Here is a 16373-nt window from a genome sequence, read left to right on the forward strand (position 1 = left end):
CTGGGCAACATGGTGAAACCCAGTTTCTACTAAAAATACCAAAAAAAGGCCGCGCACTGTGGTTTACGCCTGTAATCCCGGCACTTTGGGAAGCCAAGGCAGGCAAATCACCTGAGGTCAGGAGTTCGAGACCAGCCTGGGCAACATGGTGAAACCCTGTCTCTACTAAAAATACAAAAATTAACTGGGCATGGTAGAGGGCACCTGTAGTCCCAGCTACTCGGGAGGCTGAGGCAGGAGAAGCGCTTGAACCCAGGAGGCAGAGGTTGTACCGAGCCAAGATAGAGCCACTACACTGAAGCCTGGGGGCACAGCAAGACTCCATCTCAAAATAAATAAATAAATAAATTAGTCGGACATGGTGGCGTGAAACTGTAGTCCCAGCTACTCAGGAGGCTGAGGTAGGAGAATCACTTGAACCCAGGAGGTGGAGGTTGCAGTGAGACAAGATCGCACCACTGCACTCCAGCCTGGATGACAGTGAGACTCCATCTAAAAAAAAAAAAAAGAAGAAGATAGGAAGATATAGTTCAAGAAAACTCAGAACTGAAAGAACTAAGAGTACTAATTTCCAGGCTGAAGTGGCCCAGTGAGCACCCAGCACAATAAACGAGTAGTGTTCCATCAAAGCACAACACCATGAAATTTCAGAACACCAGGACAAAGAAAAAGCACTACAAGATTCCAGTGAGGGCAGTGAGGGCAGTGAGGGCAGTGAGGCACGCTGCCTATACGGTAGCCCTGCTCCATGAGTATCAGTATTTAAAAAAAAAAAAAAAAGATTTTAGTGAAATAAAACGAGGTTACATTCAGAGTGCTAGGGATCAGAATAACTTTGGACTTCTCAACAGCACCACTGGAAGCTAGAAAATAATAAAGCAAGGCCTTCAAAGTTTGAAGGAAATGTGTTTCTACTCTAGAATGACGTATACTTAGCCAAATTATCAAATAGGAAAGTAGAATACATTTTCAGACACTCAAGATCTTAAAATGTTTTACCTGCCATGTATCCTTTTCCAGGAATCTACAAAGGATAACCTCCACCAAAATGAGACAGTTGAAAATTCAAAAAAAAAAAAAAAGAGGAAGCCATAGGACGCAAGAAACACGAGATGTGTCACAGGAAAGAGGCAAAGGGGAATCCCCAGGCTGATGAGGAAGGGGGATTCCAGGATGGCATCTGTGCTCCGGGAGTAGAGGGCACTAGTCCAGACTGGAGCAGACAGAAAGGCTCTCCAGGAAGACAAAACTGTTAGAAAAGCTAATAGGTCTGTCTTCAGAAGAGATTCAGATAATTTAGGAAGAGCTTGGGGTTGAATTAAAGATAAGAGCTTCGACCAGGCACAGTGCCTCATGCCTGTAATCCTAGCACTTTGGGAGGTTGAGGTAGGAGGATCACCTGAGGTCAGGAGTTAGAGACCAGTCTGGCCAACATGGTGAAACCCCATCTCTACTAAAATTACAAAAATTAGCTGGGTGAGGTGGCAAACACCTGTAATCCCAGCTACTCGGGAGGCTAAGGCAGGAGAATCACTTGAACCCAGGAGGCAGAGGTTGCAGTGAGCCGAGATCGCGCCATTGCACTCCAGCTTGGGTGACAGAGTGAGACACTGTTTCGAAAAAAATAATAAAAATAAAGAGCTTAGAAAACAAAGCAAGCAGAAAAGTCAAGATAATTACTAGCCCCAGGGAAAACAAAACTATGCAAAAAGGAAAAGTAATCATGGCTTACTACCTGGCTCGGCTGTGAATAAGAAGAGTCATAATATAAATAGTGATCTAACCAAAATTACCAGAAAATTACATTAGGAGATTGGGGGTGGGTGCAGTTACTGTATGTTGGTCCAAGTCAGTTTTGTTGAGAGAGGGTTAGAAAGCCGATTTGCATTGTTTGCTGATTTCTGTGATGTATACTTCCGCCATGGCTAATTTCAAGCTACCAATATAATATCACTGAACACAAATTTGGAAAAAGATGTGCAAAAACAGTTCTTGCTAGCTGCTGCAAGCCAGCTCTAGCACACCACTGGGTGGAGACGGGGGTTGGGGAACATAGTTAAATTCTCACCTTTTACAATGGAAATTCAACAGATACTGTCAGAAACTGAAACATCAAGAAGTAGCAATAAAAGCATGTTATTTAGAGATTTTGAGATAAATTTAAAAAGAATCAGCTAAAAGAGTTGAAAATGTTTGGGGCGAGGTGGAGGATGGGAAATAAGACTGCTTTTTGTAGTTAACTCTATAGATCTATTTGATTTTAGATCTGATTCTTCAAATCACGTACATATAATAGCTCTGATTTTTTTCTCTTTTGTAGAAATGGGTTCCCCCCAATATTGCCCAGGCTGTGATTTTTTTTTTCTTTTTTTCATTTAAAAACTTTTTTAGAGACAGCATCTCACTCTGGTCACCCAGGCTGGAGTACATTCTCATGATCACAGCTCACTGGAGCCTTGAACTCCCAGGCTCAAGTGATCCTCCTACCTCAGCCTCTTGAGTAGCTGACTACAGGCACATGCCACCATGCCCAGCTAATTTTTTTTGGTAGAGACAGAGTCTTACAATGTTGCCCAGGCTGGTCTCAAACTCCTAACCTCAAGTGAACCTCTCGTCTCAGTCTCCCAAATGGCTGGGATTACAGGCATAAGCCACCATGCCCGGCCTCTGATTTTTTTTTTTTTTTTTTTTTTTGAGACTGAGTCTCACTCTATCACCCAGGCTGGAGTGCAGTGGTGCAATCTTGGCTCACTGCAACCTCCACCTCCCAGGTTCAAGCGATTCTCCTACCTCAGCCTCCCAATACCTGAAATTACAGTCATGCACCACCATGCCCGGCTAATTTTTGTATTTTTAGTAGAGATGAGGTTTCACCACATTGGCCAGGCTGGTCTTGAACTCCTGACCTCAAGTGATCCACCTGCCTCAGCCTCCCAAATTGCTGGGATTACAGGCATGAGTCACCACACCCCGCCTGGTCTCTGATTTTTTTTAAAAGTTAAATAATAAAGGCAGGTGGCAATGCCCGAGACAGTCCTTGGCACACAGCCCATGTTCCCTTGTTTCCATAGTGATATGCCCAGATATTTGGTGTACAGTTAGCCTTGGTGAAGGGAGATGGCTCTGGCAACTCCTCTGTGTATAAGAGGGTGCTAGGCACATGTGGAATGTAGGCAGCTGTACCAGGTGTATGTCTGAGCAGACAAGATTGGTGGGGTGGAGAGCACTAACATTTATTGGGCCTTTACTATGCCATGATAGGTGCTTTTCCGTGCACATCATGTGTGTGTAGACTGTGATTAGTGTGGGAGGTAGTACTCACACTGCCCGGCCGGGGGTTGGTCTCAGGGCCCCTATAAGTAGTCCAGCGTGAAGTTTCTTTGTTCAACTCTTTGTATTTCCCCTTAAAGACGCGTTCAATGTCCAAGAGAGAGAAGGCACAAACCGCAGAGCTCCTGGTCCCGCCAATCTGCCTGGAGACAACCAGAGGGAACATTGTCTGTGGTCTCTGCCATACCAGGCAGCTCTCTCTCCAGCCCTGGCCCACCCTCAGTGATAAAGCCCAGGAGGCAAGAGTGTGGAGAGCTGGGCCAGCCTCCAGCTACCACTCCTTCCCCTCACTGTGTTGATAAGGGCCAAGGAAGCCCCATGGAATTCCCTGACTCTGGCCCAGGGCCTGGCTCTAGGCCCATCTTGGGATATGAAGTCTGATTATCCTTAATGAGAATTAATTGGGGCTCAGGCCCTGGGGTGGCCCCTGCCTGTCCTGCCTAGACTGGGCTGCACCCATTGGAGGGACAGTGTAACCAGCTCCAGCCTGGCTCCACACAAAGCCCTCTTCCTTTCAGTCTCTTGGATCCGTGGTCCTCAGAGAACCAACCAGTGCCTGACTACCAGACTGTTTTTATTCCTTCAGCCCTGGTCTGTGGAGACAGGAGGTCTGTTTCTCTTGCTCTCTTGAAGCTGACTATTGTATACACCAGGCTCTCAGTTCTGGATCCTGCGGATACCAGACCCCACTTACCCCAAATACACACATTGTCAGCAGGTACCTAAACACTGTGGGGCCAGACCATAGCTCAGGGACCTTGGACAAATCGGTTAACCTTTCTCAACCTTCAAGCAATGACTTTATTTTTATTTATATTTTCTGAGATGGAGTCTTGCTGTGTTGCCAGGCTGGAGTGCAGTGGTGTGATCTCAGCTCACTGCAACCTCCGCCTCCCGGGTTCATGGGATTCTCCTGCCCCAGGGTCATGAGTAGCTGGGACTACAGGCATGCGCCACTACACCCATCTAATTTTTGTATTTTTAGTAGAGACAAGGTTTCACCATGTTGGCCAGGATGGTCTTGATCTCTCGACCTCATGATCTGCCCGCCTCGGCCTCCCAAAGTGCTGGGATTATAGGCATGAGCCACCGCACCCGGCCGACTTTATCTTATGATACCCATGGTGTTTCCCTGTTTGCCCTGGCCATTAGGAAGTGCAGAGCTAAATTTGTGGCTGGCATCCAGGGACTATACTACATCTTATGACAAGCATTTGTAGTGTGTTGGCCTTATCCCTGGCTTCTCATACTCTCCTTTTATTCCCATTTCTTTATCTATTTTATTGATTTTAATATTTGCCTTTTGCAAAATGCTTCCTATCCCTTTTGGAACTAGGCAGAATATAAACTAGTTAGAACCTCTCTGAGCCTTATTTTTCCCATCTACAAAAAGGGCATGAGTCAAATTTCTCAGAGGTGGTGACGATTTAATGCCTTCCTCTGTGAAAGTGCTGAATAGGTGCTGGCTCATGTCAATTCCTGCCTCCGCCCACGAGCCGGGGCCTCACTGGAGTCAAGTCCCGTGTCCAGTCCCCACGGTCCGGCCCTGCTGCTCACCACTGGGAGGTGAAGACTGCGTAGATATGGGGAGCTGTGGGAGAATCGGCGGGCAGCAGAACCGCGTGGCGGATGACGTTGAAGGGCAGCTGCCCCGGCTTGGTGCAGAGCAACTGGGCCTTCAGGAAGGTGGTCCACTTCCTCTGCAGCAGTTTTTCGCCGCCCACGTCATTCTGGGGGTACAGGGAGAATGAGGGGGCACCCCCAGCCACGCGTGTCCCCGTCCCGCCAACCCCGTGTGTGCTCCCCGCACCCCCAGCCCCGTGTGCCCCACCCCGCGCTCCCCAGCACCTCTGGTCTCCTTCCCCGCCCCTCCCCTCCCTTCCCCTCCCCTCCCCTCCCCTCCCCTCCGCTCTCCTTGGGGACCCACCACTCAGTCCCGCCCCTGCCATCTCCCTATTGGTAATCCTCCAGTTAGCCCCGCCCCCCGCCCCGCCCGCCGACCTTGCAGACTCGAGCCACCCGGGATGTGTGGAGCCTCTCGAAGAAGTCAAACTCGCTGGCTGTCTCCTCGAAGAAGAAGTAGACGACCTGGGTCGAAGGGATGGCTGCCACGAAGGAGGCGTCCGCTGCGGGGGAGGGGCAGATGGGCTTAGGGACTGAGCCCCTGGATGCCCTCGGTTTGCCTGAGTGAAAACCCTTGGGTTGGCCCTGGAGGCCAGGACACAGGCTTCCTCGGGTCCCACAGCTTGTCCAGGGGTAGCGATGTGGGGAGGGGATGACTGGTGCTTCTTTAATGTGTTTACATAAGATGAAAGCTTCAAGAGGACCGGAGCTTTGTCTTCTTCCCTGCCATATACCCCCTGCGCCTAACAGTAATGGACACATTGTACCTTCCACAAATGAGAGTTGAGTGAATTAGCAAGGTCACCGGGACTCAGGAAAGGGGGCCAGCGGGGGTCAGGTCCTTACGATGCAGCCAGCGGAGGAAGTTGTCGGTCTTGAGGACAGGCTGGGATCCCAGTGTGCGCATCAGGATGGGCTCACTGCCCAGGAAGTTGTTCATGGTACCAGAATAGAGCATCCCATCTAGGGTGGGGGAGAGGAGAAGAGAGAACTGATGGCGTGGACGGCTCCTCTGCCCTCCACAGACCTGCCTCTGACCGGCGCTGGCATCCATATCAGTCTTGGGGGCCTTGCATCAGTTCTGCACCTTCCTAGGGAGCCCCAAAGCCCAGCTTCCCCTCCTCACCAAGCACCCCTCTTAGCTTCCTCTCTCCACAGGAAATGGCCATCCTGTGTGGCCCTCCGTGTTTGGGCACTTTTCTAGCCTTTCTGTGGCTACTCCCTCACATACCTAGCTGAACCACTTGCCAAGTGGAATCACTTACTGACCCTGGAAGGTGACTGTGTTTTCCATTTCCACACCTTGGGTCCTACCCTTCTCTCCCTGGAACACCTTCCCTCCATCTGTCTATATCTTCAAGGTCCTGTGGAAAAGCCGAAGGCCATCTCCTCCAGGAAGCCAGGTGGGAAGTCTGTAATAGTTGGTGTCCAGTAGTGCATTGAAACATGGTTTCTCTCTCTCTTTCTTTTTTTTTCTTTCAAGACAGGGTCTTGCTCACATCCAGGCTGGAGTGCAGTGGTGCCATCACAACTCACCGTAGCATTGACCTTCTCAAGCGATCCTCCCACCTCAGCCTCCCAAGTAGCTGGGATCACAGGCACTTGTCCGGCTAATTTTGTTGTTATTGTTTTGTTTTTTCAGTAGAGACGAGGTCTGACTATACTATTGCCCAAGCTGGTCTCGAACTCCTGAGCCCAAGTGATCCACCCGCCTCAGCCTCCTAAAGTGCTGAGATTTCAGGTGTGAGCCACCACACCCGGTCTGATTTCTTGTTTATAACTCCTATACTACCCAGCACAGTGCCCAGTACACCAGAGGAAGTGTTCACACGATTGTTGAACAGCGGCTCACTCTCAGGCCTCTTCTCTACCCAATACCCTTCCCGAACCCTCGTGCCTCTGTGTCTTTCCACATCCATCTTTCTCCACCACTTTTTGTGGCAATTTCAGCAGGAGTTGGTGATTGGGGGTGCTTAATTCTCCCTCTGATCTTGTGATCTGAGGCTTCTGGCTTCCCTCTCTCTTTCCTCTGCCTGTTTTGTTTTGTTTTGTTTTGTTTTGAGACAGTCTTGCTTTGTTGCCCAGGCTGGAGTGCAGTGGTGCGATCTCAGCTCACTGCAACCTCCACCTCCCGGGTTCAAGCAATTCTTGTGACTCAGCCGCCTGAGTAGCTGGGACCACAGGTGCGCCCTACCATGACTGGCTAATTTTTGTATTTTTAGTAGAGATGAGGTTTCACCATGTTGACCAGGCTGGTCTCGAACTCCTGGGGTCACGTGATCCACCCACCTCAGCCTCCCAGACTGCTAGGATTACAGGCATAAGGCACTAAAGTCTGGTTTTTGTGTGTGTGTTTTTGTTTTTGTTTTTTTGAGACGATCTCCCTGTGTTGTCTAGGCTAGACTCAAACCCCTAAGCTCAAGGGTCTTTCCACCTCGGCTTCCAAATAACTGGGACCATACGTATCCATCACTACACCCAGCTTTTCCTGCCTTTCGGAAAACTCTGTACTATTCCATATTTCACAGCGTGACTGGAGAAAGCAGATGTTGGGATGAGGTGAGAAACCTGATACTCACCCACCAAGACAGCCGTATGCTTGTGAGCGGGGTCAAAGGGGCTTTGGCCTTTTCCCTCCATGACCTTGTCCTCCAAGATGGGCAACAGGTGTGAGTCTTGAAGTTCCTAAATGGGGAGAGAGGCTGGGGGGCCAGAACGCCAAGGTCTCACATCTGGGAAATGCGGGGCTTGAGGAAGGAAGGGAAAGTGACATAGAGGGAAATTGGTCTGGGGCCAGGAAGTTGATGAGGGTCCTGCATCTGGAAGGCCAGAGTTTTCCAGAGCTACAGAGGAATGCCGAGGGTAGATGTGAGAAGGAATGCTTGGGGGCCTGAGCACTGGGCACCAGAGAACTCACAATGAAGGTACAAGCAGGGCTGAAGGCGAAGGTGCCGCAGGTGTAGAGATGGGTGACGTTGTAAGAAACCAGGACACGGATGAAGTTGAAACACTGTGTCTGAGGGAGACAGAGTATTTAGGTCTCCAGGCCACTTACCTCAACTTCCTGGACCCCCAGAGCCTGCCCCCTCACTGAGGAGAAAGGCTGGGTAATGCTGGGGCAGTCCCTGTACCTCTCTGTAGAACATAATCCAGGAGATAACCATGCAAACAAGCGCCCTCCACTGCCGCCCAACCTGAGGCTATCCAGGGATGGTGTAGGGATGCCAGGGCTCTCTACCCACTCTACCCCCACTCCCCCACCTCCACTTACCTCATTGCTCTTCTTCTTAAAGGCACATTCACTCTTTTTTCTGTCACTGGCTGGCCACGGTATCTGAAAGTAGGGAGTTGGGAGGGCAAGATGAAAAGAAATGAGGTCTTCGGTTCTCACTGTGACCTGCTTCCCTTCTCTGATGTGAAATCAACAGCAGGCATGGTGCTTAGTGATATGCTGATGGGCAGTAATAGCATCAGTTTGTGACTATGGCTATTACTTGAATAATACTGATATCAGACATAGCTCCATAGTTGAACACAGCCTAAGGAATCAGACAGACCCAAGTTTAAATCTAGACTTGGCTATTTCCTGACTGAGAGATCTTGGTCAATTTCATAGGCTACTGGCAGATACAACCAGGTGGCATATACAAAACACCTAACACGAAGAATGGTATATATGGCAGCAGTTGTCAAACCGCACATTTCCTGGGGAAATTGTTTAAAATGTTTGTTCCTGGGTCACGCCTTAGAGAATCTGCATTTTTAACCAGCATCTCATATGTGCAGGTGGTCAGCAGACTACACATCAGGATACACGAACCACGGAGGTGATCACTATATTGCTAGTGCCTTCTCTCCCTTTCTTCCTTCCTTCCTCACATTGTTCCCAGTAATAGGGTGACTAAGACAGAAGCAGCCGGGCATGGTAGCTCACGCCTGTAATCCCAGCACTTTGAAAGGCTGAGGCGGACGGATCACCTGAGGTTGGGAGTTCGAGACCAGCCTGACCAACGTGGTGAAATCCCATCTCTTTAGCGAGGCCTAGTGGCGGGCGCATGTAATCCCAGTACTCAGGAGGCTGAGGCAGAATTGCTTGAACCCAGGAGGCGGAGGTTGCAGTGAGCCGAGATCATGCCATTGCACTCCAGCCTGGACAACAGAGTGAGACTCTGTCTCAAAAAAAAAAAAAAAAAAAAAGGCCAGGCGCAGTGGCTCACACCTGTAATCCCAGCACTTTGGGAGGCTGAGGCAGGCGGATCACGAGGTCAGGAGATGGAGACCATCCTGGCGAACACGGTGAAACCCCATCTCTACTGAAAATACAAAAAGAAAATTAGCCAGGTGTGGTGGCGGGCGCCTGTAGTCCCAGCTTCTAAGGAGGCTGAGACAGGAGAATGGCGTTAACCTGGGAGGCGGCGGAGCTTGCAGTGAGCGGAGATCGCGCCACTGCACTCCAGCCTGGGTGACAAAGCAAGGCTCTATCTCAAAAAAAAAAAAAAAAAAAAGACACAGAGGCATCAGTGATCTCTACTAGTGGTTAGATATCAAATTGTTGACATAATTTGAGTCAATGTTTATCTCATATGTCAATGATTTCCATATCAGCCATTTTTGCAGTTAATATTATTCAATCACTATTCACAATACCAATGAAGAGTGAAGTCACAGGCCAGGCATGGTGGCTCACGCCTGTAATCCCAACACTTTGGGAGGCTAAGGCAGGCAGATCACCTGAGGTCAGGAGTTCGAAACCAGTCTGGCCAACATGGTAAAATCCCATCTCTATTAAAATTAGCCTGGCATGGTGGTGTGTGCCTGTAGTCCCAGCTACTTGGGAGACTGAGGCAGAAGAATTGCTTGAACCCGGGAGGTGGAGGTTGCAGTGAGCCAAGATCGTGCCCACTGTACTCCAGCCTGGGCAACGGAGCAAGACTCCATCTCAAAAAAAAAAAAAAGTGAGGCCACAACATTTCCTGTCTGTTATATTGTCACGATATACATATAAAGAGAACTGCTGATTACAGATAGCAGCAACTGAGCTGTTACTCATGCACAGGCAGCCAAGCCCAGGGCAGCTGCCGGCCCCCTTCTCACTCCCAGCCCACACTCTTTATCCCTGGACTCTTTACCATGTTCTTTAGCCTGGGGACCCCTGGATCCTGGATATCCAAGGCCAGGATGGCTTCTCGAGCCCCCACATAGAGAGTATTTCCATTACCACTCAGGAGCAGAGTGTCAAAATCCTGGAGGCCCTTCTGGTGGAAGAAGCTGAGTGCCCTACGTTCATCCCCTGTTGGAGGTAGTAAGAAGGAGAGAGTGATGAGGACTTGGTGGGCAGCTGACTCCTGAGATATAAGTGGGGGAAGGGGAAGGGTTGCCTGAGTGTGCTCCCCGGGCCTTGGCAGCTAGACCCACTCTCCTCCACCAGCAGTTCTCCCCTTCACCCCACCCTGCCGGCAGCCACAAGAGCTTTGTGTGTTGAGCCCACAGTAGAGAGAAGAGGCAGCCAGAGACAGAGTAATGGGGACAGGAAATAAAGTGAGGCACAATGGATGCTCTTCCAGGCCTGGGACAGGGAGGGCTACCATGGGGGAGGATGCCTTGGTCCTCAGTAGGACGGGGAGCAGCAGGCAGACAGACAAACAGGAAAGTGTTGGCAGCCACAAGCAGCAAAGCTACATGCAGACAGGAGGGTGTGTGTCAGAGGGTCCCTCTCGCCACCCCCCCAACCACCCCTGCTTTCTTCCTCTTCTGTTAAAGGAAATTCCCACCAGTAGAGTCACCATAAACAGAGAGGAAGCATTTTTCTTCAAAGATCTGTGTGGGCATGGCTGGATGTCCCCTGGGCAGAGATAGTGAGCCAGGTGTGGGAGGCTCATCTAGGTCCTCTCCATGACCTTGGCATTGTGGGGTGGGTGGGGGTGTATGTTCCTGTCCCACTGGCACATCAGCAAGGAGGAAGGAGCTCCTCAGATCCTCTCTTATTAGCACTTGCACTGTTGCATTAGTTAGAAAGCTGACTAGCTAACTGATACGTTTGTAGGCTCAGGGAATCTTACACAGGACAGAGGGGAGGAGTTGGGGAATATGGTGCAGCTGCGGGCTGGAAGGGCTGGCCTCAGGGAGGAGCATCTCCCGGAAGCCAGGCCTCCCCCAAAGCTGCATAAATCCCTCAGTTACTGAACAGATCACCCTGTATTGATGGTCTGCTTGCTCATGTGCTTCCCCCTTTGTGACTGTGAACACCTTGAGGGCAGGGGCTGAGGCTTATCCATGTTTGTACGCCCTGCATCCAACACAGAGGAGGTCTCTGCATCAGTGGGCAATATACGTTTCCTTTACTGATTGCCCCAGAAAGATGCTAAAGACACAGCCACGCCCAGTCACCTACAACTCCTGCAGTGTCTATATCCTTTCCTGAGTCTTCTCCCTGGAGGTGAGGGGACCAGCAGCCTCCACAGTCTCAGTAAGAAACCAGTCAAGCTGTGCTTGCGTGTGGGTTCCAGGGCCCATTCTCCGACCAACCATCCCACAGTCCTGGACATGGTATGGTCCAGCATGATCTATGTGGTTGGCATGGGCCTGGTGTGCCCTGGGTCACCGGGTCCACGCATGGTCTTCTAGCATGGGCCTTAATTTTGGGGTACTTGGGAGTGTGAAGCAGTTAGGAGTTTGAGGTGCCCAGCTTGGTGACAGTGATATTTAAGGAAGTAAAGAAAAATTACCGATTTTGGAGAACTGGAAGAAGCAGTGCCCGTGGCCCCGTGGCCCCGTGGCCCCCTGTTTTTCTCAATCTGCTCTCCAGTGGCTTTTCTTTCCATTTGGACTTCTATTTCTGGCTGTGTCTCTTTCTCCGAAACCCTCTGTTTCTCCCTGGCATCTCTCTCTGTGTCCCCGTTTCTCCATGTCCATTTCCCCCCTCTCCTCTGTTCCTCTCTCCTTCCTCCACCCACCTCCAGCTCTCTATTGCCATCCCCACACTTGCTGCCATCATACACTTACCTGCATAGTATCTGACCCTGGGCATGGGCCCCTGCCCGCCTCCCCCCGCGGTCGTCGTCGGCAGCAGCAGCTGGAGCAGTTGGAAGAGGAAAAGGCCCAGGAGGCTCCAGGGGTCCAGGCCCAGGGCTGGGAGGGCCATGCTCAGCCACAGACTGTCACCAGGGAGCTCTGGGGAAACAGGCACCCGGGCACTTTCTGGGTGAGCAGTTCTTACCACATCCCCCCTGGGGACCAATAGGAGAGCCCCAGGCAGCAGAAGCGTGTGTATTGGTTGGGGCGGGGGGGACATTAGGGCAGGGAAGGTTCCCCATCTAGAAGGGCCCTAAGACAGTCTCACTTTCATCATCCTTCCAAGCCTCAGCCTGTCACCTCACTGTCCCCTGTGGGTGTCCCCTATCCTTCTTCTTCTGCTGTCTTCTCACCAACAGCTCTGGTCTGCCTTTTCTTGCCTTATTCTTAGGGCGTCTTTCCTGCCTTTCCTCCTTTGCCTTCCCTCTTCTCATAGCCCAAGCCCAAACCGTGGCCTGGCTCTGGGCAGGGGACATTTTGGGGAGCAGGTTCCTGCACCCAAAATATAAATTCCTCAGACCTTACTCTCCTGTCACTTTCAGATCTGTTGACACCTGTGCCTCATACTCAGCTCTGACCTAGGTGGGCAGACCTTTGAGTCTGTCTGCTCTAACCTCTCCCCCAGCCCCAGCTGGGCTCAGGGTCTTTGAGGCTCAGTCCTGCCTGGCCTGATTCTTCCAGGGAGGCAATGAGGGTCCATCCCGCCAGGTTGGCTATCAGCATTTCCTGGGGAGCTGCCTGGGCAGGGGTGGCTGGCCGGCTCCCAGCCTCTGCAGCTCCCCGGCCCCCTTGTCTCTTGCTCCTGTGTCTGCCTCCCTGGGCCTCTACATAATCTTTCCCAAGACCACCCACCCCAAGCCACCCATCTCACCTCACATACCCTTGAACCAGCCACAGTGGGAAACTCGGTGTCTGGATTCTAGGGCGGGGGTGCCATTCAGGAGAAAGAAGAAGGGGGATTCCCAGGCCCCAGAAGCAGGGGACAGAAGGCTCAGCCTGGCTGGAACGGGAGTGCAGCCCTCCAGGTGCCCATCATGCCAAAGCCAGAACTGGGAGCTCTGGGCCAGGGAAACCGGAATTTCCACCTCTCGAGTTGTGACAGATCCTGGCTTGGGTGGAAGTTGGTGGTTTGGGAGGGAATAAAAAGAGGTTCACCCACCTCACAAGAGACACACCTCTCTCTCCCTCCTCTTGCTCGGTCCAACCAGAAAGTTTAAGAGGCCCTTCTAGGTCATTTCAGTGATTCCCCTGTCTCTCCATCATGTCACAGCCAGTCTAACCAGCCTAGCAGTGGTTTCTCCTCTTGCTCAAGATTTCCCAGATAGGGGACATGACATATTCCTCTTTTCACTTACGCACAAGGTGGGGTCTCTCCACTCCTACCTACTGGGAAGTCCCTGCAGTGGTCTAACCTTTAAACCTCCCACTGTCAGCTGGGCCATAATCTTTCTTAAAAAATGAAAGAATTGTATTAGGCTCTTATCTGTGATTTTGCTGAGGAAGTCCCCCTTGTAGTCTAATCTCCATCACTCCTTGACATCAGGCCAATAGGAAGCCCAAAAATCAGGCCAATAGGAAGCCCAAAAATCAGGCCAATAGGAAGCCCAGAACATTTCTCATCTGAACTCATGCTCACTGGACCACACTTTGGAGGCGCCCAACCCCCAAAGATGGCTGCTTACCCCTCCTCAAAGGCTCCAGGGGGAGCCTCATAACGCAGGGTTAATGAGGCATCCAGCGGCAAGAACTCCATGGCCTACAAAGTGGGTAGGTTCCTGCCCACTCAACACGGTCAGCTGACTGCAGGTTAAAGAGCACAGACATCCCAGGGCTAATCCAACTCTAATAAATAATCCACTTCCATCTGACATGCACATTCCTCCCTGGCAGGAAGTCCTTCCTGCAGTGTAACTTCCATCCCTCCTGCTACAGCACCAGCCAACATGGGGGATGTTACAGCTCAGGCTACTCCTTATAATTCCTCATCTGAGGTACTCAGCCTTCTTTCGTCTCTCTCAATTTCCCCAGGGGTTGGTCTCAGACATATCCTGCCTAATAATCGTTTCTGTCAAGACTTGCCTAGGACTCCCCCAGACTCTCCCAGAGGCTGTTTGCCAGGTTGCTTCCAGCTTCTTAGAATCAAGAGAAACTCCCATTTATCCAGACCCTACCTTCTGTGTCTCCCCAACCCCCAGCTCAGATTTGGGAAGCCGGTCTTCCCCTGGGCCTCTCTGCTTAAACAGATTGGCTTATTTGGGTCACTGGGAGGAGTTCTGATACGGGGAGGTTGGGGGAGTTCCAGCCCCACACTTCCAGCCTGATGTCCTATTCCCGCCTTTCTGGAAGTGAAAGACTCCATGCCCTGCCCCCAGTTCTTCCTCCAGACATCCAGAATTCTCCCAACTCCAGATGTCCTCTTCCCCAGTCCCTCTAGCCAATATGAATAGTTCACACTATCAGGCTTTAGTCCTCCCAACAATTTTAGCAGCTAGGTACGGACATAATCCCATTTTACAGATCAAGAAGAGAGGTTACACAGCTAGAAGCCAAGTTGAATTCAGATCTGCCTCATTCAATAGCAAATCTCTTAGCTACAAAGACTCTACAGAGTCCTAGTCGTTCAGTCCTCCTCCTGCCCCAGTCCACAGTTCTGAGCCACTTGGATAGAGAAGGCAAGCGTGGGCTGGGAGGGTAGTGAGCTTTGCCTACTCTAGGTTAAGAAACAAGATCTCTGGGGTGATTTCTGAGGACTTTCAACAGGCCAACACCAGAACATTAAACCAAGCATGGGCTTTTTTTTTTTTTTTTTTTTTTTAGACAAAGTCTTGCTCTGTCGTCGCCAAGGCTGGAGTGTAATGGTGCGATCTCGACTCACTGCAACCTCCGCCTCCTGGGTTCAAGCCATTCTTCTGCCTCAGCCTCCCAGGTAGCTGAGACTACAGGCATGTACCACTAAGCCCGGCTAATTTTTTTTTGTATTTTTAGTAGAGATGGGGTTTCATCATGCTGGCCAGACTGGTCTCGAACTCTTGACCTCAAGTGATCTGCCCAACTCGGCCTCCCAAAGTGCTGGAATTACAGGCGTGAGCCACTGTGCCCAGCCCCAAGCGTGGCCCTTATGAGCGTGCTTATTTGGGTCAATAAAGCGTTTCAGAGGTAACAGAAACCTCCTTGAAGGAAGGCTGTGAGTTACCCACCCCTGCCTCTAGCAAGAGCCTCCTGGTCAAAAAGAGCCCAATGGGAAGGGCACCCTGCCCCCAGCAGTGCACCCCTCACACCAAAGTCTCTGGAGTCAGACCCCAAGCCCCACTGCCATCTCCCTTGCTTCAACTGGCAGGGCCCCAGCCAGTGCTGGCTTCACGGGCACGAGACCTGTGTAGCCACACGGGGCCCTGTACTCAGAAGGGCCACGCTTGGATTAATGCTCTGCTGTTGCTCTGTTCAAAGTCCTCATAATACTTAAACAAGGGGTTCTACTTTTGTTTTTTTTGAGACGGAGTCTCGCTCTGTCACCCAGGCTGGAGTGCAGTGGCCGGATCTCAGCTCACTGCAAGCTCCGCCTCCCGGGTTTACGCCATTCTCCTGCCTCAGCCTCCCGAGTAGCTGGGACTACAGACGCCCGCCACCTCGCCCAGCTAGTTTTTTGTATTTTTTAGTAGAGATGGGGTTTCACCGTGTTAGCCAGGATGGTCTCGATCTCCTGATCTCGTGATCCGCCCGTCTTGGCCTCCCAAAGTGCTGGGATTACAGGCTTGAGCCACCGCGCCCAGCCCTTTTTTTTTTTTTTTTTTTTTGAGACGGAGTCTCGCTTTGTCGCCCAGGCTGCAGTGCAGTGGAGCGATCTCGGCTCACTGCAAGCTCCGCCTCCTGGGTTCACGCCATTCTCCTGCCTCAGCCTCCAAGTAGCTGAGACTACAGGCGCGCACCACCACTCCCGGCTAATTTTTTGTATTTTTGGTAGAGACGGGGTTTCACCGTGTTAGCCAGGATGGTCTTGATCTCCTGACCTCCTGATCTGCCTGCCTCGGCCTCCCAAAGTGCTGGGATTACAGGCGTGAGCCACCGTGCCCGGCCGGGGTTCTACATTTTTATTTTGCACTGGGCCCCACAAATTATATAGCAGGTCCTGCACACAGCATCGAAGAAGCTCAGGGCTGACAGGGTACTCAGACATACCCCTCCTGACAACCGTGCAAATGAGGAAACCAAGGCCAAGGAGAAGTACCTTGGCTGGGGATGGTTTCAGGCAGCAGATCAGGTGGGGTGGCAGTGGGAGGGGGTCAGATGTTCAGGGATCCGCCCACAGGGGCTGTGCCATTTTCATGGCTCTAATCTGGGAGTTCCCCCAG

General features: G+C 51.3%; 1 protein-coding gene across 26 annotated transcripts in view; it reads right to left on the reverse strand.

Annotated features, from left to right (window-relative positions):
• The window catches only part of SEMA4A (semaphorin 4A), a 34855-nt gene that overhangs the window by 13808 nt on the left and 4674 nt on the right, over window positions 1–16373 (reverse strand). For 4 of the 26 annotated variants that reach the window (XR_012435309.1, XM_005541479.4, XM_045371376.2 and 1 more), the window contains exons 2-10: window positions 11956–12123; window positions 10083–10243; window positions 8225–8287; window positions 7871–7969; window positions 7533–7638; window positions 5800–5916; window positions 5332–5456; window positions 4888–5060; window positions 3323–3473 (exon numbers count right to left, since the gene is read on the reverse strand). Coding sequence is in view for 25 of the 26 variants with exons in the window: in XM_005541479.4 (XP_005541536.1) it covers window positions 3323–3473; window positions 4888–5060; window positions 5332–5456; window positions 5800–5916; window positions 7533–7638; window positions 7871–7969; window positions 8225–8287; window positions 10083–10243; window positions 11956–12094 (1134 nt within the window). In the remaining variant the exon portion in view is untranslated. Of the gene's footprint in view, window positions 1–3322; window positions 3474–4887; window positions 5061–5331; window positions 5457–5799; window positions 5917–7532; window positions 7656–7870; window positions 7970–8224; window positions 8288–10082; window positions 10244–11678; window positions 12126–16373 lie in introns of those variants that run through there. The other 22 variants (XM_074040916.1, XM_045371640.2, XM_045371608.3 and 19 more) reach the window with 11 other exon arrangements.

The sequence above is a fragment of the Macaca fascicularis genome, chromosome 1, assembly GCF_037993035.2.
Source record: "Macaca fascicularis isolate 582-1 chromosome 1, T2T-MFA8v1.1".
Lineage (NCBI taxonomy): Eukaryota > Metazoa > Chordata > Mammalia > Primates > Cercopithecidae > Macaca > Macaca fascicularis.